The following is a 27,292-nucleotide window of genomic DNA, read 5'->3' on the forward strand; positions in this document are numbered from 1 at the left end:
TCTAACTCCAGGGTTTTAGTGGCTGTCCCCAGAAGAATAAGGAAGTGTAATCATGTATACATTTTTATCCCATCTCATGTAACAACAGAGTTTTCATTAACCATATACATCTCTAATCTTTTCGTGAATCCTGCCAAAGTCTTGGTCTCAATATCTTGTGTCAGCAAGTTCCATAGGTTAATTATGCATGTGCATAATGCTGTAAATGAGCTATACTCTGCCTAGTTGCGAGATTATTTTTCTCCTTGTTTACTTTTGATTACTCCTTGATTACTTTTCTCCACGCTTTGGAAGAAGCTGTGATGCTCTTTACAACAACCCCCCCCCCCGAGAGTAACACTCTGTACTGGTGTAAATTGGTGTAGCTCCATTGCCTTCAGGGAATAAAGCAGGCATTCTACCAGCTGAGGATTTATGTTTCAAAAGCTGAGCCATTTGTTTGTTCTAATCATTCTGATTGGTTTTGTTAATGTTCCCTCATGTTGCTCTTTAGTCATATTATATTTTGCCCAGTCGCTGCAAGAGTGGCAGAATCAGACTCTTAAAATTAACTTTTTAATCTAATTTAAAATAAATAGTAAATAACATTGCCAAAATCAGTTTCTCCAAAAGCAGGGACACCCTCCTCCCCCAACATTTGAGTCAAGGTAGAAGTTTCAGTAGCCATATAGGGCTGATGACACAAAGTTGAACAGTTCTGATTCCATCTAATACACATTAGCCAGCTCACTACAATATATAGTGAATTACCAATACTAAATAATTTCCTTTGGGAAAATTTAAACTGATTTACCTTTATAGATTTTGGTGTATGTTTCAGTAAGAACACTTTTCTATTTTAAAGTGCTAAAGGAATCAGTGTCACCAGGGGGAAGGATTTACCTCTTTCTTAGTCACTCACACAAAGTACCCGTCTTTACAGATGGTTTGTTTGAAGGGGTTGTCACACTCACCATGACTCCCAAACTTCAAAATCAATAATGATTTTACCGTTAGTGTCTGAAAACTGTAAGTTTACATAGAACTGGAGAGCCATTTTCACTATAAGGTAATGACCTTAACTGTATAGTTGTCCTACAGTCAATTACATCGCTTCCAGCTTCCAGTTACCATGGCAACAGCCAAAGCACAAATTTTAAAAAGTATTTTTGCTTATATAGCTGTCCTTGATATTAGAGTTTTCCAATCAGATACTTTACTGTTTTAATACATGACTAATTCTTTTCATTATTAATAATGAGATCTGTATTTTCAATATGAGTTTCTTTTGGCTTGTGATCTTAAAGCATATAAAACATTCTTTGAATTAGCAATTCAACTGACTTTTTGGAGGGAAAAAAAAAACCTAGCACAGCATAAGGCTCAACAATTTTTTTGACGAGGTTCCAACATCTGTAGCACTGGATTATAGATTGTTTCTAAAATAATCTTAAATGGATGGATCATTGCTCCTTCCATTTGGGCTTGACAAAAAGTAGCTCTGGCATTTCCTTTCCCTTTTTATGTTGTCGGCTGTATATCATGTTTTCTGCTCTTGCCAAAAATGAATTCTTGCTCATTTTAACCTTTTTTTTTAATAAACTGAATTTCACTTCACAGCTACAGGAGTAATTTACACTGTGGATATAATACAGCAACCATAATTTCATTGATAAATAATTTCTTTTTTGAAAGAAAAAGGTATAAAACCACAAAGTCATAATTATTTTCCTCAAATTGTACTGGATTAAATAGCATTTAAAATTGCCTTTCAAATAAGAGTTATTTTTTTCTCTAGGTCTAATTTATATCAGACTCAGACCAGGTTGATAAGTAGTTCATATTTTTGAAGATGATAATCACAAGTCAGCAATACAGCCACTATTATACAAAAAAAGCTTTTACTTCAGCTTTTATTCATCATTAATGTTACATTAGTGCGGAGAGGTCCATCTAAAATGAGTGCTGCCCATGCCATGTTCTGTACACAAACATAGTGAGAGACAGTCACTGCCCCAAAGCACATAAGAACAGCAATACTGGATCAGACCAATGGGCCTGCTAGTCCAGTATCCTGTCTTCTGACAGTTGCCAGTGCCAGATGCTTCAGTGGGAATGAACAGAACAGGACAATTATCCAGTGATCCATCCCCTGTCATCCAGTCCAGCTTCTGGAAGTCAGAGGTTTAGGGACACGCAGATCATGGGGTTGTGTCCCTAGCCATCTTGGGTCATAGCTATTGATGGTCCTATCCTCCATGAACTTAATTAATTCTTTTTGAACCCATTAATATTTTTGGCCTTCACAACATCCCCTGGCAATAAGTTCCACAAGTTGACTGTGTGTTGCATGAAGCAGGACTTCCTTATGTTTGTTGTAAACTTGCTATCCCAGTTCTTGTGTTATGAGAAGGGGTAAATAACACTTCTCCATTCACTTTTTCCACACCATTCATGATTTTAGAGACTTCTAGCATAGCCCTCTTCTTTGTCTCTTTTCTAAGATGAACAGACCCAGTCTTTTTAATCTCTCCTCAGATGGACGATGTTCCATACCCCTAGTCATTTTTGTTGCCCTTTTCTGTACCTTTTCCAATTCTAATATAACTTTTATGAATTGGGGTGACCAGAACTGTACACAGTATTCCAGGTGTGGGCGTACTATGGCTTTATAAAGTGGCATTATAACATTTTCTTTCTTATTATCTAGCCCTTTCCTAATGGTTTCCAACATTCTGTTAGATTTCTTTTATTGACACTGCACACTGGGTGGATATTCTCAGAGAACTATCCACAATGACTGAACTTAGAATCTACAGAGGCAAGACAGACAAACTGTGGGCAGGGAAAGAGCAATTCAGAGAGGTAAAGTGACTTGCCCAAGGTCACACAGCAGGTCTGTGAGAGAGTTTGAAATAAAACTCAAGTCTCCTGACATGTGGTCCACTGCCCCTGTCCACTGTTAACATAACATTATGACACCACTAGTTATTTATGTAGGGCTCAAATGGACCTTTGTGTTCAGGGGATGTGGCCCAGGAAGAGCACAGGGAGTCATTCTGCCTTAGAGAGACAGTATTCCTTCCTGGGTATTTGGAGGCAACACTTCTGCTACTACACACCTTAAGAGGTTGCAACATGCTATCCCTTAAGTAATGGCCTGCAACTGCAGGCTGATGCCATGTGAGGACTGAGCAAGGGAGGGAGCGGTATTTAAATATTTAGGACTAGATTGACAAAAGGGACTGAGGCTCAGCATGGCAAGGCCTAATGTTTAGGCATCCTACCACCAAGTGGAATCCACAATCCCAAGTTAGGACCCAGGCACCTATCCAATTCATGGGGAGAGTTAGGTGGCTAAGAATGGGATTCATACAAGCTAGCACCCTGAGCAGGAAACCATCTAAGGTAGCCAAAAGCAAATGCCGAGGAGAGGGGTGTGACCTAAGCCTCGCCTGTCAAAGAGATTTTGGCACCTAAGTCCAGGTCAGAGAGAGATGCCTGTCACCACACAGGATTCACAGCTATGAACTCTCTCCTGAAGTCAGATGCCCAAGCTCTTTTTCACAAAAAATGGGGGATGGGATGTTTTTCCCTTTATATCCTTTAGCCCAGTGGTTAGAGCACTCACTGAGAATGTGGGAGACCTGGGATCAGATTTCCCCCACCTCCCCTGTCTGTGTTGAACATAGGTCTTCCACATTACAGGTGAGTGTCCTAGCCTCTGGGTTATAGGTACCTTGGGGTAGGGCACTTTTGAAGCTGTTCCACTTTGTATGACTAATTAAATATTCATTGGGCCAGAGAAAAAGTAAGAATGACTCTATAACCCAGTGGTTAGGACACTGCTCTGGGCTGTGAAAGACCCAAGTTCATCTCTATGTCCAGTGAATTGTTAAGTATTTTATATCATACAGAACAGCTTCAATAGGAGAGGTTCAGAGAGCCCTTCCTATTGTATCATATAGCCCAGTGGTTAGGATACTCGTTTCCCCTGAAAGAGACCTATCTTCAAGTTGCTGCTCCACATTGGTCAGAGGCTGGGATTTTCTGGGTGAGCGGTCTAACCACTGGATGAAAGGTTATAAGGGGAGCTCCAGCTCCTTCTCCATCACAACTTGTTGGTGCAAGGCCCAATCTGGTAGGTGGCCTCTGAGCACACCTACCGGATTGGGCCCATAGGGAAGAAGTCAGGACAATGCCTAGTTTAAGGATCTCACTAGGGCTTAGATGTGAGCTAGGCACCCAGCCATCAGAATTTAGCTGGAAGCACACATGCTCAGTAGGCACCCGGGGGACTATATTAACGAAAATTTAAGCACCAAGGGAATTCAGGTGCTTACAGGAATACCATGGGTTTTGAAGATTTGGGCACTAAGTAGCGGTTAGGTGCCCAAATCCCTTTTGTGGATCTAGCCCTGAGTTACCTCTCCCAACAACTTACATGTCTGATTTAAAGCCCATTGCAAATCAGTGAAAGTCTTTCCAGTGGCTACTCTGGGCTTTGGATTAGGCCATAAAGCCCAGGTCCTCAAAAGTATTCTATATCAATTGGAGTTAGGTGCTTAAATAACTTTGAATGGCTGGGCTTGTGGTCTTCTTCTTCTTCTCTCTTCATGACTTTGTCTTCTCCCTACCGTTCTCATTCCTCCCAGCCAACTAGATATTTTCTTCAACCCTATTCCTACCTCAGCCCAACTCTCGCTCTCTTCAAATAACTGCTCAGTTTCCTCTCTACTTCAAACTTTTTCTCTCCAAACACCATTGGTGATAGTCACATCAAGTGGTGATGCCTCATCACTTACCCCCCTCACCCTGAAACTCATCCTCCCATTCATCCACCCCAGCTCCTTGGCCCGCCTACCACATTCAGCCTCTGTCATTCCACACAACTTACACACTTCAGTCACCTCACCACCACTGTTGACTCACACTCCACTTATTTGCTGTCACTCCCTGACCCCCCTCCCCCACCTCATTTATCCTCTCATTCACTCCCTCTTTACTGCTCCACTTCCTATCTCACTGCCTCCCCATCCAGCCAAAATCATCTTCCTTGCCCATGACTTGGAATGTGTTACTCGCTGCTCAAATCTCTACCCTGGCTACCACTAACATGTCAAAGCACATGTAAAATTTTGCCCGTGCTTTAGAGACGCTGCACGTCTCTATCCCAGCCTATAACTCTTTTCTTGATTCTTCTCAGATCCTACCTCACCCCTTTGCTCCCACAAGGATGGCAGCATGCCAGAATGGTGCAAAGTAGCCTCCTTGAGGCCAAGGAGCTGGCTCTGGATTTTCATGTCTTACAGCAACAAACACAACGTTGGCACTTAAGAAATAATAATTGGCTTAGAAATTTACAAGGTTAGAAGCCAGTATTGTGGCTTGTTCCTTCATGTGAACATTAGTGTTTAGCTTTGCATATTTGGAGGATGATTTAATATTTTAATAATAGGCATATCATCTCACTCGATAACCACGGCAAGTGCTAGAGTGCTCACCCCTCAAAATACGCACAATGGACATATTGCACATGACTTTTCCCTGGGTGAAATGGACCCTCATAGCTTTGCCAATATAATGTTGTATACACTGATCTTGCAGAGATCATTTATGCATGTAATTTTTATCATATGAGCAGTCCAGATGAAGTCACCAGGACTATTCATGTGCTTAAAGTTAAGCACATGAACAAATAAATCTTTGTAGGATCAGGACCTTATTAATCACCTGACAACTGCTTGAGTGGTATTAGGAAAAAATGTTTGTAGCAATAAATAACTAGGATAAAATGTATGACAGTGATCAGATGCTCGCACTTACTCAATTGGCACCAAAGCTATTAACAAGTAGTTTTTCTTCCTGACTTCTGACATTCTGAACCCCTCCCTGAGAAGAACAATGCTATGGTAATATTGCAATAGTGGAAAATATACTGTATTCTTTTTCATTTATAATAAAGATGTTATATTTTAAGAAACTAATAAGATGTTCTGATTCGTACCATATGGAGAGTGCTTTGTGTAATGGACACCACAGCTACACATATGAGACAGAACTACAGTAATGCTTCCTATTTATACATGCAAAAAAAACCTAAATGAGTGTTTGCGTTTAGGGAATGTGGTAAACTACAAGTCTGGCAGGGTTCCACTACAAGATAGTCTTCACTGCATGACCCACCCACTAACAGGAGAGAAATCTTTCTCTAAGGGATGGAATAGATGATGTCTCATGCAGCTTTTGCCACCATTAGTGTAGCTTACTGTAGCTTCTGCAAAAAGTATTTAGAAACAGAAGAATTTGTATTTTTTAATGTTTAAGGTTTTTAAAAGATACGTCTGATGAAGAAGGAAAGAGAGTACTAGAAAGTACTTTCCCCCAAAACATTCACTCTGCTTCTTAAGCCACTTCTCATTTCGGAATGACAAAAAGTCCTAAAACTACTCTGTTGTAAAGTGTTCATAAATGAAAAGCAGATCAGTGCATAGTTAAGTTCTGAAGGTACCTTTAGTCTGCATTCATGGGTAGGGGCTGACTATAATTTATTCTATTAAAAATGCATATATTAGACTCTTTCCACTCTACTACATTTTACATATTTTTAAAGAAAACAGATTTCTATTCACTGGGGTTCTCCAGGAAAGTATATCAGACATGTTGGAGTTTTGCTTTCATAAGGACTGTTCCAAAGCCCACTGAAGTCAATTGGAGTCTTTCCATTAACCTCACTGGGCTTTGGGGCCAACCCCTAGTGTAAGTTACAGTTTTTAAGTAGTTCTTTAAAAGACTATTCCACTCTCTGACTAGACAGTATGTTTCAAGATTATAGGCCAAGTCCCCAAGTGGTGTAAATCCATTGAGTGATGTGGAACTATGCTAATTTGCATCATGTGAGGATCTGGCCCAGTGGGTCAAATTTTCAGAAATGGCGACCTATACTTTATCCACTAAATCTGAGTTGTTCTTAAATCAGACTTCTTGATCCTTAAGGTCTTATCTGTAAGAATGCATGATTGTCAACATTTAGTATTAATACTGTAGCCAACAGCTTTATAAATTATACGGAAAACCAATATGTCTAATGCTGTAATCCTGAGCATTATTTTCCAAAGCCTTTAATTAAGATGGAGGGTCTTATTTTCTTTTAGGAAGCCTTATGTCAGGATAGACATGTCACACATACTGGTATACATTTTACCCTTCTTCTCAAAGTATCTTTTCATTCCTGCACCCCTTAGGTAACTGGGCTGAGACTGGCAGAAGTGGCAAATGTTCATGTGATCTTTCATTTAATTTGTCCATGCACACCAACACTGCACCAGTACAGGAACGTGTGCTAACAGAAGCGAGTAGGTTCCTTCCAGGAGCCCCCCAACAAATCTGACTGTCTCCCAACCCTCAGGGCCTGATATTCATTCCCTGTGTCTAAATCCAGCCATGAGTGAACACAAACAAAAAATAAAGGGACTACATAAACTAGTTGTGTTTGGGTCCTACCTGAGTACTGAAATTCAGGCCCTAGATCTCAACCCAATTAAGGTCTTGCTGTCTACATATACATTTGCTTTCATCATTTGTCATGCTGCCAGAAGTTATCGACTCCTGTTCCCTCCTCGCTTTTTTTTTTTTTTGATAATTTAACCAAATAAACATTACTGATAGGAGAATCAATAAAATGCATTTCTCTGCTTCAAATGCAATAGCGCCTCCTTTGACATCCCTCATCTTTAACCAATTCTTTCCTTTTGTCAACAGGATAGCAGCCAAGGAATCCGTGAATCTTATGTCAACACAAAGCTTAGGAATTGTATTTGGACCAACACTCCTTAGACCTGAAAAGGAGTCAGGGAACATGGCAGTGCACATGCTGTACCAAAACCAGATAGTTGAACTTATGTTAAGTGAGTACAATAAGATCTTCAGCTCTGAGGAAGACTGACAGACAGGGCCTGTTATTGAAAATGTTCACATCTGTCTTGACGTCTAATATTTTTACATTTCTGTAAACATATTTCTGAAATATTTCTTTTTCTTTCAAGTGACAGATGCCTCATTTTGTGAAAACTTAATGATGATTTTGTGTTTAATTTTCAAACATTGGAATAAAAAATATTGTCAACATTTGCTATATGTATTCTACATTAACCCTTTGAGAGTTTCATTCTGCGAAAACTCCAGGGCTCATTTTTCATCCCATTATTTTCAAGCTGGGTATATAGAATGTGGTCAAAAAACACAGGAAGTGCTGCTTACCAGCATATACAATGGCACAACAAGATAAACAGCAATGCAGATTAATGGTTTAAAAATATATTAAAAGCAATTAAATTAAAACAGACATGTTTCATCATTCATAACCGATTTTGGTGTAAATGTAACATACCTTTTCCCTTTGATGTATAGTGAGAGTTATGGAGACATGTTGAATGGTAATTTTTCCCCTAGCAAAAAGTGACAGTTCAAAACAGTTTCCAATGAATATGTTTAAAGAGAGAGAAAGAGAGCAAGCTGCACTTATTGCAGTATTATAAACATTCTGTCTGAAAAATTAGACACAAAATTAAAGCCTAGACATTTTGTCCTTAAATGCTGTACATGAAATTTAGAAATTGCATAACTGCTCATTTTTAATGTAACATCCATTTTGATTCTTCATCACATTGTACATCTTCCCTCTTTCCCTAGCTATGTCATGTTATGTAGAATTTTTATTATGCTCCTGAGGATGCTTTATTGGTGAACTACATTAAATTCATCTAGAAAGAACTTTAAAAAAAAGCCTTTTCATATGCCCTTAGGATTACTTGGCTAGACTTGAATCAATTTATGCATTTGATGGTTAGTTTCAGTTGTCATGGATAAACAAAAGGGTAACTGTCTCAAATATATCAAATATTGTTTTATTTTGAAATGTATGTTTCCAGCTATAAACATCTTCTACCCTGTTTTGTAAAAGTATTCTGCTGATAAAATGTACACTTATGTTTGACAGCTTTTTAATCAAGTTCAAAGAGAATAAATAAAACTAATCCAGTGTGGTAAAGAGTCTGTCTGGTTATCGATTTTTCATAAAATGAAAAATAAACCATGTAAATAAAATGTGTGAAACAAAGATCTAGAAGCAAATATTTAAAGCAATTAAAGACCCCAAAACACAGGATTAATGCATAGATCTGCTGTTCATGAGAGATATGTCTCAAGTATCACCCCTAACAGGTCATGAATTACAGTCGCTTTGTTCAACAGCATCTTACAAAATACCAAGTTGTTAAGCAGAAGAGGTTGCTCCTTAGAGTGATCATCTATGAGAATAAATGTATAATGATGGTGCTGCATCATTAAATAAGCACAGCAACATACCAGGTACTGTTTATAGGACTGGAAGAATGATGGTCAGAAACTCAGTGTATTCCTTAATAAATACCATTCACATTACAGCTTGTTTAGCCTAACCAAAAGAAGGCTGAGGGGAGATATGATTGCTCTCTATAAATATATCAGAGGGAGAAATACCATGGAGGGAGAAGAATTATTTAAGCTCGGTACCAGTGTGGACACAAGAACAAATGGATATAAACTGGCCATCAGGAAGTTTAGACTTGAAATTAGACGAAGGTTTCTAACCATCAGAGGAGTCAAGTTCTGGAACAACCTTCCAAGGGAAGCCGTGGGGGCAAAAGACCTATCTGGCTTCAACACTAAGCTTGATAAGTTTATGGAAGGGATGATATGATGGGATAGCCTAATTTTGGCAATTAATTGATCTTCAACGATTAGTGGTAGATATGCCCAATGGCCTGTGATGGGATGTTAGATGGGGGTGGGATCTGAATTACGACAGAGAATTCTTTCCTGGGTGTCTGGCTGGTGAGTCTTGCCCACATGCTCAGGCTTTACCTGATTGCCACATTTGGGGTCGGGAAGGAATTTTCCTCCAGGGCAGATTGGAAGAGGCCCTGGGGGGGTTTCGCCTTCCTCTGCAGTGTGGGGCACTGGTCACTTGCTGGAGGATTCTCTGCACCTCAAAGTCTTTAAACCACGATTTGAGGCCTTCAATAACTCAGACATAGATTAGAGGTTTGTTTCACGATTGGGTGGGCGAGATTCTGTGGCCTGCGTTGTGCAGGAGGTCAGACTAGATGATCATAATGGTCCCTTCTGACCTTAAAGTCTATGATTCTATGATTCTACAGCCCCAGTTCACAGTCACTGAAGTAATTCCCAGTATTGTCCGCTGTGAAACGTTCATATGTTACTTGGAACCTGTAAGAGTCAGAAGACGTTATTCTTAAAAATACAAACAAAAGTTTTCCCTGGAGCATAAAGGTTCCCCTTAACTGCTTGGATGTGAAGTCTGCAGAAGCCTCAGTTTGGTGATTCCTGACTTAAAAGGTCGCTCTGTAATGTCTTCAGTGCTATCTGTGTAACTACTCATATGGGTCCCAACATTTTAGTATCTGAATGGGGCAGAGTCTATCTCTTCCTGTTAGACCTTGCTGTGGATCGTGGAGAGAAGCAAGGATGCCTTTGCAATCAGTGCACTCATATGTGACATTTCACAAGATACCATTTTTATCCCCCATCCCATTTAACAGCCACATGAATCCACTGGGGGAAATTATTGACTCAAATGCCAACCAGACTTAAAAACTCAGCTCCACATCCCCATGCCTACTTGAGAGCAGCTCCTCAGGATGAAAAGCTGCTGTTGCTGAAACCAGCAAGACAGAGATAACAGCGGAAAGAGAAGAACTTTGGAAACCATGATGATAACTTTGACTTCACCCTCTGCTGAGAGAGTTTGTTCTCAATCAAGTAAATTCACAACTTTGTGGTCCTAACAGGACTCCTGGATAGATATGGCTACAGCTTCCAAAACGCCTCCTTCATCAGTGGCTAGCCACGAGGCTGGAGCAAATACTGTCATCTTATGATCTGGCCACAATGATCCAGGTCTTCATGTCCTCCAGGTTGGATTACAACAACTCACTGGGCCTATTTCTCCACTGTTTTGCTCCTTGGGTTGTCATTTAACACTGTGTAAGTGGATACAAAGCCCCTCTGATTTGGTAGCATGTGAGACCCACTTTTCACTAACCTTTACTATGACTAAGTGACGACACAAGGTGCAAGGAAGTGGCGAACTGGGGAGGATTTTCCAATGCTTGAGAAGCTTCAGTCAGGTCACATTGCAGCAGCCTGGCCCCTGAATGAACCTCATCATTAGAAACACATCACTGTTCTCTGTGCTCCACACTGGCTACCAGGTCACGTTCTTCAAGATCTCGATTCTGATCTTTTAGACCGAGTAGCATGCTATCTACAGAAGACAACCACTCTCTCTCAGACCACAAACTTTCCCAACTATGCACCAAGAGTCAAACTCATGTCTGGCAGAGCTTTCTCTGCAGCTGGCCCAAGAGTATGAAACTCTTTCTTCCAGAATGAGCACAGCCACAGAAAAAGGCAGTCAAAAGAACAAGCAGGGGACTATAATCAGCAGTGTCAAAAGCATCAAAGAAGTGAAGAAGGATAAAGAGCAAAGGCCTTAATATTTCTCCAGGAAGGCCAAGTCAACAGGATTTTTTCTGTACAGAGCATCCTGGGATAGCAAGGCAGCCAAATGCAGCAGCCTTTGTACTGTGACTTCCATGGCTGACAGGAAGATCAGAGAACCTAAATAAATTTCTAAGAATGGAGATCAGAAGTGTCTTTTTTTTCCCTTTTATAAATACATTTTGTCATTTGTTGTTAAATTTCCTATTAAACTATCTGCAGAGCAGGCAACATATTCCAGCTGGTCTGCATGGGCATTCCATGCTCCATCAAAGCCAAAGACTCCTTCACAAGAGATATCCTGTTCATTCCAAAGCACACAAAGGATTAAGTTTGGCCCATAGACCCTGAGTCATTTCATAGAATCACAGAATATCAGTGTTGGAAGGGACCTCAGGAGGTCATCTAGTCCAACCTCCTGTTCAAAGCAGGACCAATCCCCAATTTTTGCCCCAAATGGCCCCCTCAAGGATTGAACTCACAACCCTGGGTTTAACAGGCCAATGCTCAAATCACTGAGCACCCCCAATTCACCACAAGAGCAGGTGCATCTTGTGCAGACCCTTGTCACAGTAGGCGCCACAGGCCCAGCTCCTCACCACTCTGTTAGTGTATCCCGTCACTTTGTTCCTCCTCTTCCTTTTTGCCTAGGCAGGAGCAGGAGCAGCACTGAAAGCATGGGAGAGACAGTCTCCCTGCCCTCAGTCAGAGTAACTGGACTCACTGTGCCCTTCCCCTCGCCCCCACCAGCAACCACCAAGTGCTGCTCAACTCTGCAGCCACAGGTTGGAGCTGCCAAATTGTAGAAAGTGTCTACTGAGCATACGCAAACTGAGATGTTTGGATGCCCATAACTTAGCCAAATTTGGTGGATTTTTCACAGGATGGCAAAAGGCACATCACTGGCACCATCGTATATCTCAAGTCCCTCTCCAAAGTACGATACGTGCTAACACGTCTCAAAGAAACATGCATGAATTTTTTAACATGAACAAAACCACATATTTTCCCCTAGCCTCATTCAGAGAAACAGCTGCACCATTTTTGCTAAACTTGTCCAAAAAAAATTCAGCCTGAGGCAGAAACCCAGCACGGAAAATGCCAGCCCAAATGGTTAAAGATTGGCAGAGTTATAAGCCGCTGAAAACCAGGAAAATGGAAAGTGTGGAGCAACCTTAACTACAGGAGGCACAACCAACTCTGCCTATAAAACTGGAATTATATTTTGCATAATACTAAGTCTTATTGGCACTATTGTGGCTAAGTACAGTACACATGTAAAGTGAGTCAGCAGATTCAACACTAAAGTCATCGGCCCTTCCTGCTCCTCCTTTAGTTCCTGAGTGTTCAGACTGCAGCATTTACAGCAAAAGAAGCCAACCTTGTGTAAGATAGGCAGAATCAAAAGCCAGGCTGGGCTGCTTTCACCTCAGAACAGATAACTGTGCGTGGAACCCACCTTACTGCACGGCTTCCGGCCACCTACCTCCAAAAAGCTACCAGTGGGCCTATGAGGCCTGAATCGCCACTGTCTTACACCTTGTGTGTGTGTCATTTATACCTTTGCAAAGTACCAGCTCAGAATCCACACTATTTAACACCTACACATGATAGCACTTAAAATACTCTTAAATAACCTTTACAGCGTACCCCTTCAGAACAGACACAGAATTATTTAACGTTTATATTTTGGTACTTTCTGGAAGCCAACCAAGTTGACAGTCTGGTTATGCAAGTGCTGTATGGATACAGGATAAGATTTTTTTTTTCAAAAGCATGCAGGATTGGCCTAACTCTGCTCTCATTGAACTTCCAGGAGTTTTACAGAGCAGCATTTCATTCAGCCCCTCTTCTATGCTCTTCTTAAGATTGATTTCAATTTAAAGGAGCTTGATAATTGTGACTTTAATAGGTTTTGCAGCCTGTGGGGAGGGACAGGAGTGACAGAACTTCCAACCCTCTAAATGCCTTCAAATACTCCACATCGGATCACAAATTAGTTTGCCAAGGGCTTGCCTAATGATAGGGCTGAGTGGTAAAAATTCAATGAGCCTCTCTACAGAGATTCTCTCCTCATGCCTGACTCAATTTATGTTGTTTATGACAAGGTGTTTCTGGACTATGGATGTGTGTGAAGTGCAGAAATGATTGACTTTTTGCTGAATTATACACCAGGGTTGCCGGCAATAGTAGAGAACTGGACTCAATGATCCACCTTTCCAGCCCTATGTTCTTCTGGTCCTTGTAATGGTTTTAAACTGCTATTGAGCATGCTCAGTAGCTACCACAACATCTGCTATGGAGTTTCTGGCCCTGTGTAGCTGTGCTTTCTGCTCTTGAAAATGTGAATTGCTGTCTAGATCAGACCAGTGGTCCCACTAGTTCAGTAGTCTGTCGCCAACAGCAGCCATTATGCTGAGAAGATGCAAGAAACCCCATAATTATGAATAACTTGCCTATAGGAGATATTTCTTCCCAACCCAGAAAGTTAGTGGCTTTCATCCCATACACGTTTTTATCCTACTGTAACTGTTATTATCCATAGAAGACTATAATGCATTTTTTAATCCTACAATGTTCTTTGTCTCAGTGATCTCTGGCAAGTTCCGGAGGTTAATTATGCACCCTGTAAGAAAGTATTTTACTCATATCATAGCAGTTTTAATTTCTTTGGCTTTTAGTTTCACTGTGTGTCCTTCCCATTGTTCTTGTTTTATGGGAAAGACTAAATAGGAGTGTCTGACTGAACTCCTCTGTACAATTCATTGTTTTATATACCTCTATCATATCTGCTCTTCTCTAAACTAAATAGTCCTAATCCATTTAATCTCCCCTCACATGGAAGATTTTCCAAGATGCTAATAATTTTCACAGCCTTTCACTGGACCTGCTCTATTTCCACTATACCCTTTATGAAATGGGGTGAACAAAACCCACCGTACTAGAGGTAAGTACATCCCTTACATTTATATAATGGCACTGTAACATTTCAGTATTATGCTCTTTCCTTTTCTTAACGTAGACAAATATCTTCTTGGCTTTTGCCTGCTATTATGCATTGAGCTGCCCACAGTGGCCCCTAGGTTTTTATCCTGAGTGGGAAACTGTTTATTTAGAACATATCAGCATGTATGGTACATTTCAATTCTTCCTTCCATTTTTGGGATCCCAAAAAGAGAACAACAAATTCCTTCTGCCTCCCCTCTCCTATTGGTACTTTTTCTAAAGCTCAAGGGGGGGGAAAAGATTTTTCTCGTATAAAACTTATTAGGTTACACTAGTTTTCTTGACTTTCTACTCAGAAATCATGTCATCAAGGCCCTACGCAACACTGCTCCTCACTGCTTAACAGATATAGTCTCATCTCATCACCTCCTTGATTGCTCTGCTCACCAGTGGTCCCGGGTTTGTCCACTTCTCCCATAATGATCTCAGTGTTTTTTCCACAATGTACCTACACATGGAACTGACTTCTTGAGCTGATCCACAAAGCCAACCCTTTTCCTCTTCTAAATCCTACCTGCAGATCCACTTCTTCACTATACTTTCCACTGTCTTGCCAACCCTCCTGTTATATAATGTGTAAACTGAATTTGCAAGCACCATGGGGCAGGGATCATTTTAAAATTAGTATTAATAATAAGAAGTGTGCCATTTGATAATCTACATCCATCTACTACACTCCTTGTTTGAACACGTAATAATATAAAAGGCTGTAAATAATGCTGTCATGAACTGGCTGGTGCATGCATAGGGCTCTGCCCTCTGTAGATGGAATCAATTGTGTGTCTCGTCCTTTCCTGCTAATAACGGAGATTCTCTGTTACCTCAAGCAGTAGGGGTCTGCCGCCACAAGCTCTTCCAGTGAATTCTGTCCTAATGTGCAGCACAGTGATAGCCATAAACTCTTAGCGTGCCACAGATTTGTTACAATGTAAAGTGTGAGTGACCTGATCTCCAGCAAATAATTACCCTTAGATAAGAAAAGCAACCACCCAGTACCTCTGTATGGCACTTTTATGTCATATGGCCCCTTTGCCACAGTCTCTAAGTACCTCACAATCTTTAATGTATGTATCAGGCTCACAACCCTCTATGAAATACTATTACCCTCCTCTTTACAGAAGTGGAACTGAAGCTACAGATCATCAAAGGTACTTAGGTGCTTAACTGCCATTGAGCTAAATACCTTTTCGGATCTGAGTCTAGGCCTGGTCTACACTATGGGGATAAGTCGACCTAAGTTCCGCAACTCCAGCTACATGAATAATGTAGCTGGAGTTGACATAGCTTAGGTCAATTTACTGCAACTTACTGCAGTGTCTACACCACACTGCATGGACAGGAGATGCTCTCCGATTGACTTCTCTCACTCTTCTCATTCTGGTGGAGTACCAGAGTCAACAGGAGAGTGATCTGTGGTCAATTTAGTGGGTCTTCACTAGACCCTCTAAATCAACCCCTGGACCATCAATCACAGGAGCGTCGATCCCCGGTAGGTGTAGACATGCCTTTTGTGACTAGCCCAAGCTTATGCAGGAAGGCTATCGCTAGACAGGGAATTGAACCCAGGTTTCTTAAGTTCTAATTTAGTACCTAACCATCCCTCCTCACACCATAACTAGCCTGAGAATGGTGGAACTTTTATGCTGATATAGGTTAGTGCAACAGAAGAACTTACAGCCAGGGTCCAAACCCAAACTGACACACAATAAACTAGAGTCATGCATTTGCACTTCTTTCTTTGTGGAAGGATAAGAAAAAAATAAAAACTGAAGATGAACTCCACCGGATTTCTGAATGTGTATATATATGGTTTACTTTACGATATAGTTTACTTTACTATAGATTGAAGACAAAGAACTAAAAAACATATTTCATAAACTGTGTTATTTTTCAGTTCAGATTCCTATTCATGTTTAAGACAAGTGTGAGGCTACAGATGTAGAGCACTTTCTTCCCAAGATAGTCAGTTCTGCTTAAAGGGTAGAGGTGATCATTATCCCACCTGATAAGAGACTGCCAATTACAACAAACTGATATAGTAATATATGGTAGTGTGGTTTTCTTGGCTTTTAGCCACGAGAGAATGAACTGAGTTTCACTAAACACTTAAAGGTGTGCTTTTCCCTAGAATGCAAATACTGAAAGATAATGTAGATGCTTTAAACATAAATACACTGAGATACATAGTAGAAGCACCTTCACCAGAACTTAAAAACTGTACAGTTTCTCTCACAACATTAATTCTCTTTGAAGCACAGATAGCTGAAGACACTGGAGAATGTTTTCCCTCTGATGATGTAGTTCTATAGAGTATTTATGCAGTATTGCATACATGTTTTCTTGCACTAGCTTGAAAAAAATAATCTTATTAAAAATGTAAAAGGATTTCAGGGCTTCTGTGCAAACTCAGTGGAAAGAGAGACATCAACAATAAATGAGCAATCTAAACAATAAGGAAGGAGCTCTCAGTCCTGTGGGCATAATATATATTTTATTAATAACTGGCTTTTATACCCTTTTTTTCTTATTTCTCTAACAAGGATGTTTTGAAATCAAAACTCCTCCCTGTTCTGAGAGTTCAGTGCAGACCCTGCAATGCTCACCAGTGCAACCATCTGAGCCAATACAAAATTGAAGCAAGGCTGGTTTTGTGCGCACCTATGTCCTGCGGCTACAGTGCACTCCTCAAAGTTCAGGATGTCTCTGACATACGGGACAGGGTAAGGGCACAATTCCCACAGCATTGGTTATGCAGTGGGATGTTTCACCAAGCACTGACGTAACAGAGAAGGATTTCTTGGGTTTGGAGAGGCCTCCCAAGACTAGACTTGGCAGAGCGCAGATACTCCTAAAGTTGCTGATTTGGGACTCTCAGTGGCAAAACTATACTGGGGTATTGGTGAAAATGACCTCTGATCACCCTAAGTTAATCATGTACTACAACTACTGCAGAAAGTGGGGGGCAGAACTGGGTGGAACACAGAGGTCTTTGCCTTTCTCTTTTATTTTGCTAAGTTTGCATCAATCCTGAAAACGCTTATGAGCATAAGTAATTTTACACTCATGAGTAGTCCTGTGTGCATAAAGCTACTCAGGTGCATTCATGTTTTGAGGAGCAGAGCCTTATGGTCTATTATTTTACATACTAGTATTTTACAATACTAGGGAAGAATGCTACATTATCCTTCAAATTTGGATGTTTGTTTAAAAGAAAAGACATATACAGATTTCAAGACCTTGAGCCTAAAAGTTCAAAGTTTTCTTGCCTTAGAATTTATCATTATAATTGTAAATAATTTCTTAGGTACCCATCAGCAAGGTGTCTATCAAATAGGACTTATCTTAGTGTCACCAGTTTTTTCCACTGATGGCCACCTGTGGGATTCGGTCAATACTGTCTCTCACCTAATGCTGGCTTTATATGTTTTTTCAAACTTTCTTGAAGAAATGAAACAGATGGTATCACAACCAATTATTTCCTGTTCAGCCCTCACTCGGCTTTCCTCTGGTCAAAGGGCAGTTCCAGAAATGAATGAAAAGAGGAGGGTCTCTCTACTCCAGCAGACATTGTCCACCTGAGTTTCCTCCGAGACCCTCACTTCTGGATCATAACAAGGTGTCAACTCCAGAGAAGGGTAACCACCTACACATGGGCTTTCTTGACTCATCACTCTCCTCATGAGAATACCTTTGGACCTGCTAGCTACAAAAGCCTGTGATCCTGGTACACTCAGTTTTTCTGTATAGCTTCCTCTCAGAGGCAAAGCCCTGTGCAAACCACCAAATTTCCTGAAAATGGCCAGTTTTCACTTGCTAGGAAAATGTTATATTGACAAAGTTAAGAAAGGTGACATCTCTAAATCTATGGTATGAGTGCTTATATCCCAAGCCAAGCAGCACATATAACAAAAGGCAACATTTCCAGAATCTTACATGTCACTTCACCCATTCGTAATAATGACAGTGATGCCATCTTCTGCACAGTTATAGATTAGTATGAATAGACAGATAAAGTTTCTGGGACTCAAAAGTCTTATTTACCTTTACAAGACCATAACAGATACAGAGTTCAAATATGCCCTAAACCAGCAAGGCCTCAGATTTACCATAAAATCCCTTCTCCCTATCTGTATTGTTTAGGATTCACAGGTCTTTGACCCTCAACATTCCCTAGCCCAAAGGGGGAATCCATCACACATACACCAGATTGTGATGTCTTTTCCTCCTTTAATTCAAATGTGCTTTGAGAGGTTACCGAGGTCACTGGTTGCTCTGTCTCTTGCCTTTCTTCTCCATTGTAAGAGCATCTAGAAGAATTTACTGGGTGTAAGGGAAAAGCTCACTAATTAAGAAGCAAGTGTGCATCTGTCTCAGAATGCTTGTCAAATATAATGTGGTGGAGGGGTAAACCTTCTGCTGTTAGAGCCCACTCCTTTCTGCACATGCTCATTTTAGAAATCTTAAAGACAGATGTCTCACAGTCAACTTGCAGGGTTTTCTTTGCTTACCTTCTAATAAGTAAATTGTGGGATTTGCCAGAAGTCCATCAGAGTATAAACAAGACGGAGGTTGTTGAGGTTTAGACAGCTCTAAATACATCCTGGATTTATTTATTTAAATGTATCCCATGCCTAAGTAAATACACCAAAACTTAGGTGAATGTACAAATCAACAGATGCCAATGGACACCTCCAAGAGCCCCTGTACAGGTTCTGTAAAATAAAAGCACCATGGTAGCCTGAGTCATTACATGAGGGGGAACCAGGTGAAAATGGACGACCAGTTTGACAGTACAAAATGGGAAGATGTGTCAGAGTAAGAAACACAGTGTAACTAGTCAGCACATTAAAGGACTTCTGGTGCCCTAAGCAGGACCCCCAGCCTGTGGGAGAAAACCTTGAATTATTTGACTGCAAAAGCAGTTGGTGGCAAATCTACTGACACAATCAAAACTTGTGCCCCAGCCTTCACTGTATATACCCTGGAGTGACCAGAATCAGAGAATTTGGCATTCTAGCCAGAACTGCCTCCCTTGCCATACCCAAATCTTGAATAGGACTCCTCATTAGGGGACACTCATGTTTTCCTAAATCAGTTACCCTCAGAGTCAACTGCTAAACTGGCCTGTTTCCTAGCCCTAAGTTGGTTTGCCAGGGTAACAGAACTAGCTCTCCTAAGAACTAATGAACCCTGCATGGGGGACAAATACTAAAGGGTGTGTAATGGTCTTCTCTGGAAGAACTTGCAACATTAGCGATGCCCTGGCACAGATGGATAAGCACGGCCTGATCTACACACATAGAATAACTATTTCAGTTAAGGGCATGATATTTTACTGCTATAATTATGCTGGTACAAGTCCCATTAGGTAGGTATAAAAGTGCTTTATACCAGTATAGTCTATCCCCTTTTGTACCTCTTGAACTATTCTGGTATACTTAAAGAGGTACAACTTTTATACGGTGACAAAGCCCAAGATGGAGGAGCCTGCTTTCCTTCCTGTCTAGGAAAAACATATTGATATATCTCTGGATAAAAGAGCCAGTGAAGATGGTCTCTTTCTAATATATGCATGTCCCTACATGCCTGACAGAGCCTTTGCCAAAACTAATGAAAACTAAAATATCAAACCCTTAATTTAAGCAGATATAGAAACTGCAGACTTAGATGTATCCACATATGGGCTAGAAAACTGCACACATGTGACATGTTAACTAACGTTCCAATGCAGTGCTAGCCAGCATGAAATATATTTTGAGACCTAAATACGAAAGGGCACTATAAAAGGTTATTTTACAAACGGTAAAATCAGTTGTTGTGTAAAAGAATAGAAAAGGATCACTTTCTGGAAACCTGACCCCTTTGGAACCTTTACATGAGGTTTCTAACTTAAACAGAGTTAAAAGTTTGTAGTGAACATTCAAAGGAAATGTCTCATGGAAGGGGTCCACTTTTTCAGATTAACATCTTCTTTCAACCATTCACCATTTTGATTACTGTAACTTAATTACAATGCATACTGTACTGGTGACAGTAAATACTAGTGCTGTGTGCTACAAAACAAATAGCCTATGATGAAAAATTAAAATACTATAGGGTTTTTCATTAGTGCAATAATGGCTTTCTCACACATTAAGCTCATTTTTAACGCAACCTGCTATGGTAAGGAAATGACATGCTTGCTTTGAGTAAGGCAGCACACAGAATATAAGTAGGTACATTTTTATGGGTAAAGAAAATGTATTCTGTATTAATCTACTTTTATGCTTTGTACTATCAAACATGCTGATGAGTCATTTGAATGCCAAGTTTCATTAGTAAATTGAGAGTGATACTGGTGACTCTGTGATAAAATAAAAATATATGTAATGTGCAAAACCTCTGTTCTAATGAAGAGGTATCGAATACTACAGTAAATAGAGTATTGCAGGGTGTAAGTATAAAATTCTAGGACCCTCTTTACAAAGACAATTTTGTGTTCATAAAAATACAGGAGTAATACATTCTGCCCTAGAATGTATTGTGTTCTCTCTCTCTGGATCGTATTTGTCAGTGTCCTGTTAACATTCATTTTATCATACTGTCATAATATTGTATTGAAATAAGAGCTGGCACTTTTGGGGTCCTGTGTAAGATGAAAAAATGGGTCTCCAACAGTCTTCCTCTTAGATATAATTGAAAAAGAGGCATGCATGAGGGCATGCTGTGACTCACGCTGCCAGACAGTGATCCTGAATCATTCAAATGATGAGAATACAGAGAATGCCATTGCTGTACTAATGTTTTGAAAATGTAAATTTCTAGCTGTTTTGCAGAAGGGTTTAGTATGAGAAGCAACAAAAAAATAATAACTTGCACAGTTAATCCAGATTTTTTCAGTTAATTTTTTTTAAATAGATGATGTACGGTGTACATGTCAAATGTGGTTTCTAAAGAAAAGTGTAAATTGTATGTGAATGTTGCTTACCTAGATCATGGTATATACAAAATATATCATGTGTTAGAGGTAGGGTAGGAGGAAGAAAAAGTCCTTTTTCAAGTAAGTGTAAAGTATCTGACCATTCACCAAGTCTGCTACCTGTCTGCCTTCTCTGATTCTCCAACAGTTTAAGTTACTTATTATCAGCCCTCTAGCAAGATAGTTACAAAGCCATCCAAAATACTTCTTCCAGAAATTTCCCCATATCCAAAGGGAAATAGACTTTTGCAAAGTTAGGCATCTGGAGACACAGTTTATACTGTCAAGAGTGCCATCCATCCACAGTAAGCCTGATGCAACTGAAATATAGAAGAGAAAATGTGAAGCACCAAATGGAAGTCAGATAAACATATATAACTTAACATTGTGCTCATTGCTGAAGAAAACAATGAGAAATGTGATATAGAACCATGGCTTACTGGTATGCTCTAGATGCTATTGCTATAGAATCCGAGTCCATGAGTGCATTTACGCTTCGCAACCAACACCAGGAATGAAAGCATCTATGATCTCTCCCATTGTTTCATGTTCTCTGTGCATATAAAATCTCCCCACTGTATTTTCCACTGCATGCATTCAATGAAGTGAGCTGTAGCTCACGAAAGCTTATGCTCAAATAAATTTGTTAGTCTCTAAGGTGCCACAAGTTCTCCTTTTCTTTTTGCAGATACAGACTAACACGGCTGCTACTCTGAAACCTGAAATCCTCCCCAATGGTAATTTGTCAGTCATTTATATCTCTTGCTTTCAATCCTATCTATTCTGCTGCAGTCACTTTTGCTTTGAAAATGCGTAAGTGGAATTTGCAAAAATGACCGATTAAAGACCAATGCATTCTTGGCTTTGTCTTCAACAAGAAATGGCAGCTTCAGGGAGAAGACATGGCATATTGAGAGCAACAGTAGGGTAGGCAGAGGGATAGATGGATTTTCATGGTGAGTGACAAAAGTGGCATGAGGCAAAAGTGTCAGGCATAGTGACTATTACTCAGGGCAGTTGTGCAATCAAAAAGCCATCAGTAGAACTGCTTGAACTATTAATATTCTCAAACAATTTACTTGCTGAATTTCAACCTTTTTTCTATTTGCAAATTGTTTGTGCACAGGTTTTATTTCTGAATTAAGTTGTTATTTTAAAATTATTCAAAAGACCCTTTATGAGATTTCATTTCAATCTATGGGTTGTTCACAAACTGTGTTCATTCAGTGCATTCACCTTTCTTCATTATTTATAATGTCCATTATTCATAATACCTTAGTCATATGGCATTGTTTCTGTTCCCTGATTGGGGATATGGGATGGGATGACCAAATAATCTGCAATTGATTCTCTATCACAGAGAAGGTAGAAGCAGTTTGTGACCCTAGGAGGAACTAGGCCATATGTATTAAGGGAAGTATGGGGACATTTAAATATGATAATTTCTAGGCCACCTGAGTCAGGCCTTGCTTGATATATCATTGTTAGAAAAATTAGGGTGATAGGGTGAGGCCAAAATTAAATTCATATTCAGTCACACTAGCACAAAGTAACTGTGTGTGTTGGAGCGGAGGCGGGGTGGTATGTGCAGACCCAGATGCAAAAGTTGCAACCACATCTTCATCTTCACCTTCACCACATTTATTCCAAAAGAGAGCTCTCTGGCTTTTTGACTTTTGCATGATCCTAGCTGTAAAAGATGCAGTGACATATTGTTGCTTATCTCATTTAACTTCATAGATGGGCCAGGACTCGAGGCAGGGTTTTGTAAACACTACCCATAATGCTGTATAGTTGTTAAGCATTGTATCACAGCCCATATATAGCAATCTTTATATATCTATTTAACTCAGGGGTGGGCAAACTTTTTGGTCTGAGAGCCACATCGGGGAATAGAAATTGTATGGCGGGCCATGAATGCTCACAAAATTGGGGTTGGGGTGCAGGAGGGGGTCAGGGCTCTGGTTAGGGGTGCGGGCTCTGGGGTGGGGCTGGGGATGAGGAGTTTGGGGTATAGGAGGGTGCTTTGGGCTGGGACCAAGGGGTTTGGAGGGGGATCAGGGCTGGGGCGCGGGAAGGGGTACAGGTTCCAGCTGGGGTTGTGGGCTCTCAGGTGGGGCTGGGAATGAGAGGTTTGGGGTGCACGAGGGTGCTCTATGCTGGGATCGAGGAGTTTAGAGGGCGGAAGGGGGATCAGGGCTGGGGCAGAGGGTTGGGGCATGGGAAGAGGCTCAGGGATGCAGGCTCCGAGTGGCACTCACCTCAAGCAGCTCCCAGAAGCAGTGGCATGTCCCTTCTCTGCTCCTAGGCATGAAGCGGCCCCCAACCCTCAGAGCGGGGCCATGCCGTGGCTTCTGGGAGCCGTGTGGTGCAGCCCCCAACCCAGCACCCCGGCTGGACCACTGGAACAGGGCCGAGCTGCATGGTGTGGCCCCCTACCCCACGCCCCAGCAGGAGCCGGCTTAAAATGTCTTGGAGGGTGGATGCGGCCGGAGGGCTGTAGTTTGCCCATTCTGATCTAAATCATGCATTTGTTGAATTTAGTGCTCTTGAGTTTTTTTACTGCTCTCAAGTAGCTATTAGCTATTCATCACAATTGCTAACACCAACATATCAGCAATTGTGGTGTGAATGTACAAGCAGAGGCCTACCAACAAAAATGATAAAAGATTTAGAAAACATGACCTATGAGAAAAGATTTTTAAAAACCTGGACATGTTTAGTCTTGTGAAAATAAGACTGAGAGGACCTGAGAGTACTCTTCAAATATGTTAAGGGCTGTTATAAAAAGGACAGTGATCAATTGTTCTCTGTGTCCACTAAAAATATGGCAGTAAGTAATCAGGTTAATCTGCTGCAAGGGAGATTTAGATTAGATATTAGGAAAAACTCTCTCCCTATGAGGATATTTAAGTACTGGAAAAGGTTACCAAGGGTGGCTGTGGAATCCACATCACTGGAGAATTTAAGAACAGGTTAGATGAATACCTGTCAGGGATGGTTGAGGTACACTTTGGTCCTGCCTCAATAAGGAGGACAGGTGGAAGGGGTGGACTAGATGAGCTCTGAAGGCCCCTTCCTATGATAAAGGGGGCCAGATTTGGAATACCCTTACTCATGATGAGTAATATTTTATTTCATGAATAGCCACATTGATTTGAACATGACATCAGACAGGATAAGGCACTACTCAACATGAGTAAAAGTACAAAAGTCTGGCCCACTATGACTATCAGCTGCAAAATTCATTTTCCATTAATATTCATATGAACAAAACTTCACTCACATGACTGTTTGCAAAAAGCAAACACAAAAGGGAGGAAAACATGGCAATCATTCATATCCATTTTTCTGGAATTGCGTTCTTTCATAGTTTGAAAACACTCTGTTGCTGAAGCTGGAGGATCAGTTCCTTTAGCAGTAAATCTCCCTACCCTTGTTTTAGCTCACATTCTGTGATTAAGCTGGGAAATGTTAGTGAATGCAAACGCAAAGGCTTGGCTGAGTGTTATGGTAGCATTACTGATGCAAACTCCTTTTCTTGCCCAAGTACAAAAGGAAAAATGAATAATGTGCAAAAGTTTAGGTTAGTGGGCATAATTTTCAAAAAAAAGTGTGATGCAGGACAATGACTTGCACATCTATAGAATAGTTTACACATGTTCAAAAATCTATGTCGGGCACCAGACTTTAAAAAACATTGAAAATGTGCAGGGTTTCCCACATCGCCTTTATGCAGTTTACATTAATTTCTCAATCTTCATATAGTCCTTGCCACCTCCTAGATTTGAGGGTAGGATTTTTAAAACATCTTTTCCTTTTTCTTTTTAATGGATCTGCTTTTGCCATCACTAATTAAATTTTTTATATCTCTCCTCTTACTGCAACAGTCAAAGTCTAGCCTCACCAGTCAAAAGAAAGAGCTTCTTTACTTAGGAGAGAATGCAGGAACATATGGCCTTGTTGGGATATGGTGACCTAGAAATGGATGGTTCCTGTGAAATCACTGTTAAGTGCCAAAATGTGCACTTCCCTAAATGTGCATCAGCACATTCAGGTGAATGGAGAACATTTAAGTAAATTCCTATTGAAGCTGAAATTGGGACTGGCTCACCATTTTTATAGCTATCAGTTTTGAGGTCACAGTCACCAGAACTGGAAACTTAAAAATGACTTCAAAAAGGCAAATGCTAACTAGATTTCACAGTAGAGTTCATTTTACATGACATTAGAGAAAGAATGCAGGTATTAAATAGACTGTTTCCTGTATACAATAAGGTCAATTAGTAGCTAGGGATGGAAATCAGTGTAGACATAACTCTTTTAGACAGGTATCAAAAATAATCCCCTGATCCCCACAGACCCCAGCTGCATTGAAAGAAGAGCAATATAAAAGATTCTTTAAAAGTAAAATTTTCAAACATTCTCCAGGTGTCCCAGCCGTATTTAAATAGGCCCATGGCCCCATGTGTACTCCTGCTCTTTCTGCTCTACAGTTCCCTTGCCCCAACTTAAATCAGCAGAGTAGTTGCACAGAATTGTGAGGTGCAACATAAAGGCTTTCTGTACAAAGAAACTAGTATTGCAAACAGAGACAGACAGGAGAACAATAAGAAGACTATATTGTGGACTGAATGGGACTTCCCTAAGCTCCTTATCAATAAGGTTAATAAGGGTCTATGCAATTTACTGATCACTATGATGCAACAACTGTGCTAAAGCTATAAAGAAGCTACACAGACACTGCCTTTTAGTGCTTTTCATGGCCTACCACATTAAAGTCCCTTTTCCCTCCCTCTACTGCTTCTCCGCCTGCAAAAGAATAAACTCCAAACCATATGATTGGCCTCAATAAAATCCTTGGTCTACTATTACACTTCTACCTGCCCTAGTTACACAGATTAATGGTTATTTCCTATAATTTGATCCTCCAATCCCTTTGTAATTGAAGGAGTAATGCTCAGATATTTCTAAAAATGTATTTCTGAAAAATACATTTCCTTTTTTCTCTGGTTTAATTTTGTTATCCTCAATCATATGCATGATAGAAAAAAATTCCAAACTTCTATCTCCTCTATAAAATACATGTCATATCAAAAGGTGACAAGAGGGGGAAAAGTAATTAGTGAGTTCACAGAGTTCAGTAGAAAAGTTAAAATAGAGTAACACATTACTTTTTATGTTAAGATTTCACAAGACAAATCTTGCCTGTGTTTTAATTGCATGTGACCCTGGCAGTCCCACTCTGAAATGAAGTGCCGTAAAATTAAAGATGACAGACGCTCAAAACAAGTCTTGTGATCTTGATTAAACTACAAAGACCACACTTTCTCTCTGCTGCAACTCAGATATGATGGGCTGTTTTATTTGGGGAATTGCTTCATTAATGCTTTCTTTGACTAGACATGTTTATTATAAAAAATTCTGAATATGGTGATATCTTGCATAGCTAAATAAAGTCTAAAAGGCAAGTTAAAAATTAGGAATCTTTAAATAACCCCAAGACCTAAATACTTCTTTTTATAAATGCCTGTAGCTTTAATCTATGAAGCAGACATATCTGATACATATATTACCTATTTTAAAAGGCCAAGCTTTTATTCAGAATTATATCCCCTAACATGCAAACCAATTATTCTGTCAATGTTACCTAACAGACATTAAAATTTAAAGTTCTCCAGCCCAGAAAAAAAAAATAGTAGGAAAAGAAAAAAAACCCCGCTACTTCTTCCCCTATAAAAACCCTTTTGAAACCCATTGTTTTGTACTTTAATTATCAAAAGTGTA

General features: G+C 40.2%; 1 protein-coding gene across 5 annotated transcripts in view; it reads left to right on the forward strand.

The window, feature by feature from the left end:
* The window catches only part of ARHGAP15 (Rho GTPase activating protein 15), a 456,797-nt gene extending 447,769 nt beyond the window's left edge, over positions 1-9,028 (forward strand). For all 5 annotated transcript variants that reach the window (XM_073305398.1, XM_073305401.1, XM_073305399.1 and 2 more), the window contains one exon: positions 7,741-9,028. In XM_073305398.1, coding sequence (XP_073161499.1) covers positions 7,741-7,924 — 184 coding nt within the window. In that variant the 3' untranslated portion in view covers positions 7,925-9,028. The remainder of the gene's footprint in view (positions 1-7,740) is intronic.
* The last annotated feature ends 18,264 nt before the right edge of the window (positions 9,029-27,292 follow it).

The sequence above is a fragment of the Lepidochelys kempii genome, chromosome 11, assembly GCF_965140265.1.
Source record: "Lepidochelys kempii isolate rLepKem1 chromosome 11, rLepKem1.hap2, whole genome shotgun sequence".
In the NCBI taxonomy this organism is placed as follows: domain Eukaryota; kingdom Metazoa; phylum Chordata; order Testudines; family Cheloniidae; genus Lepidochelys; species Lepidochelys kempii.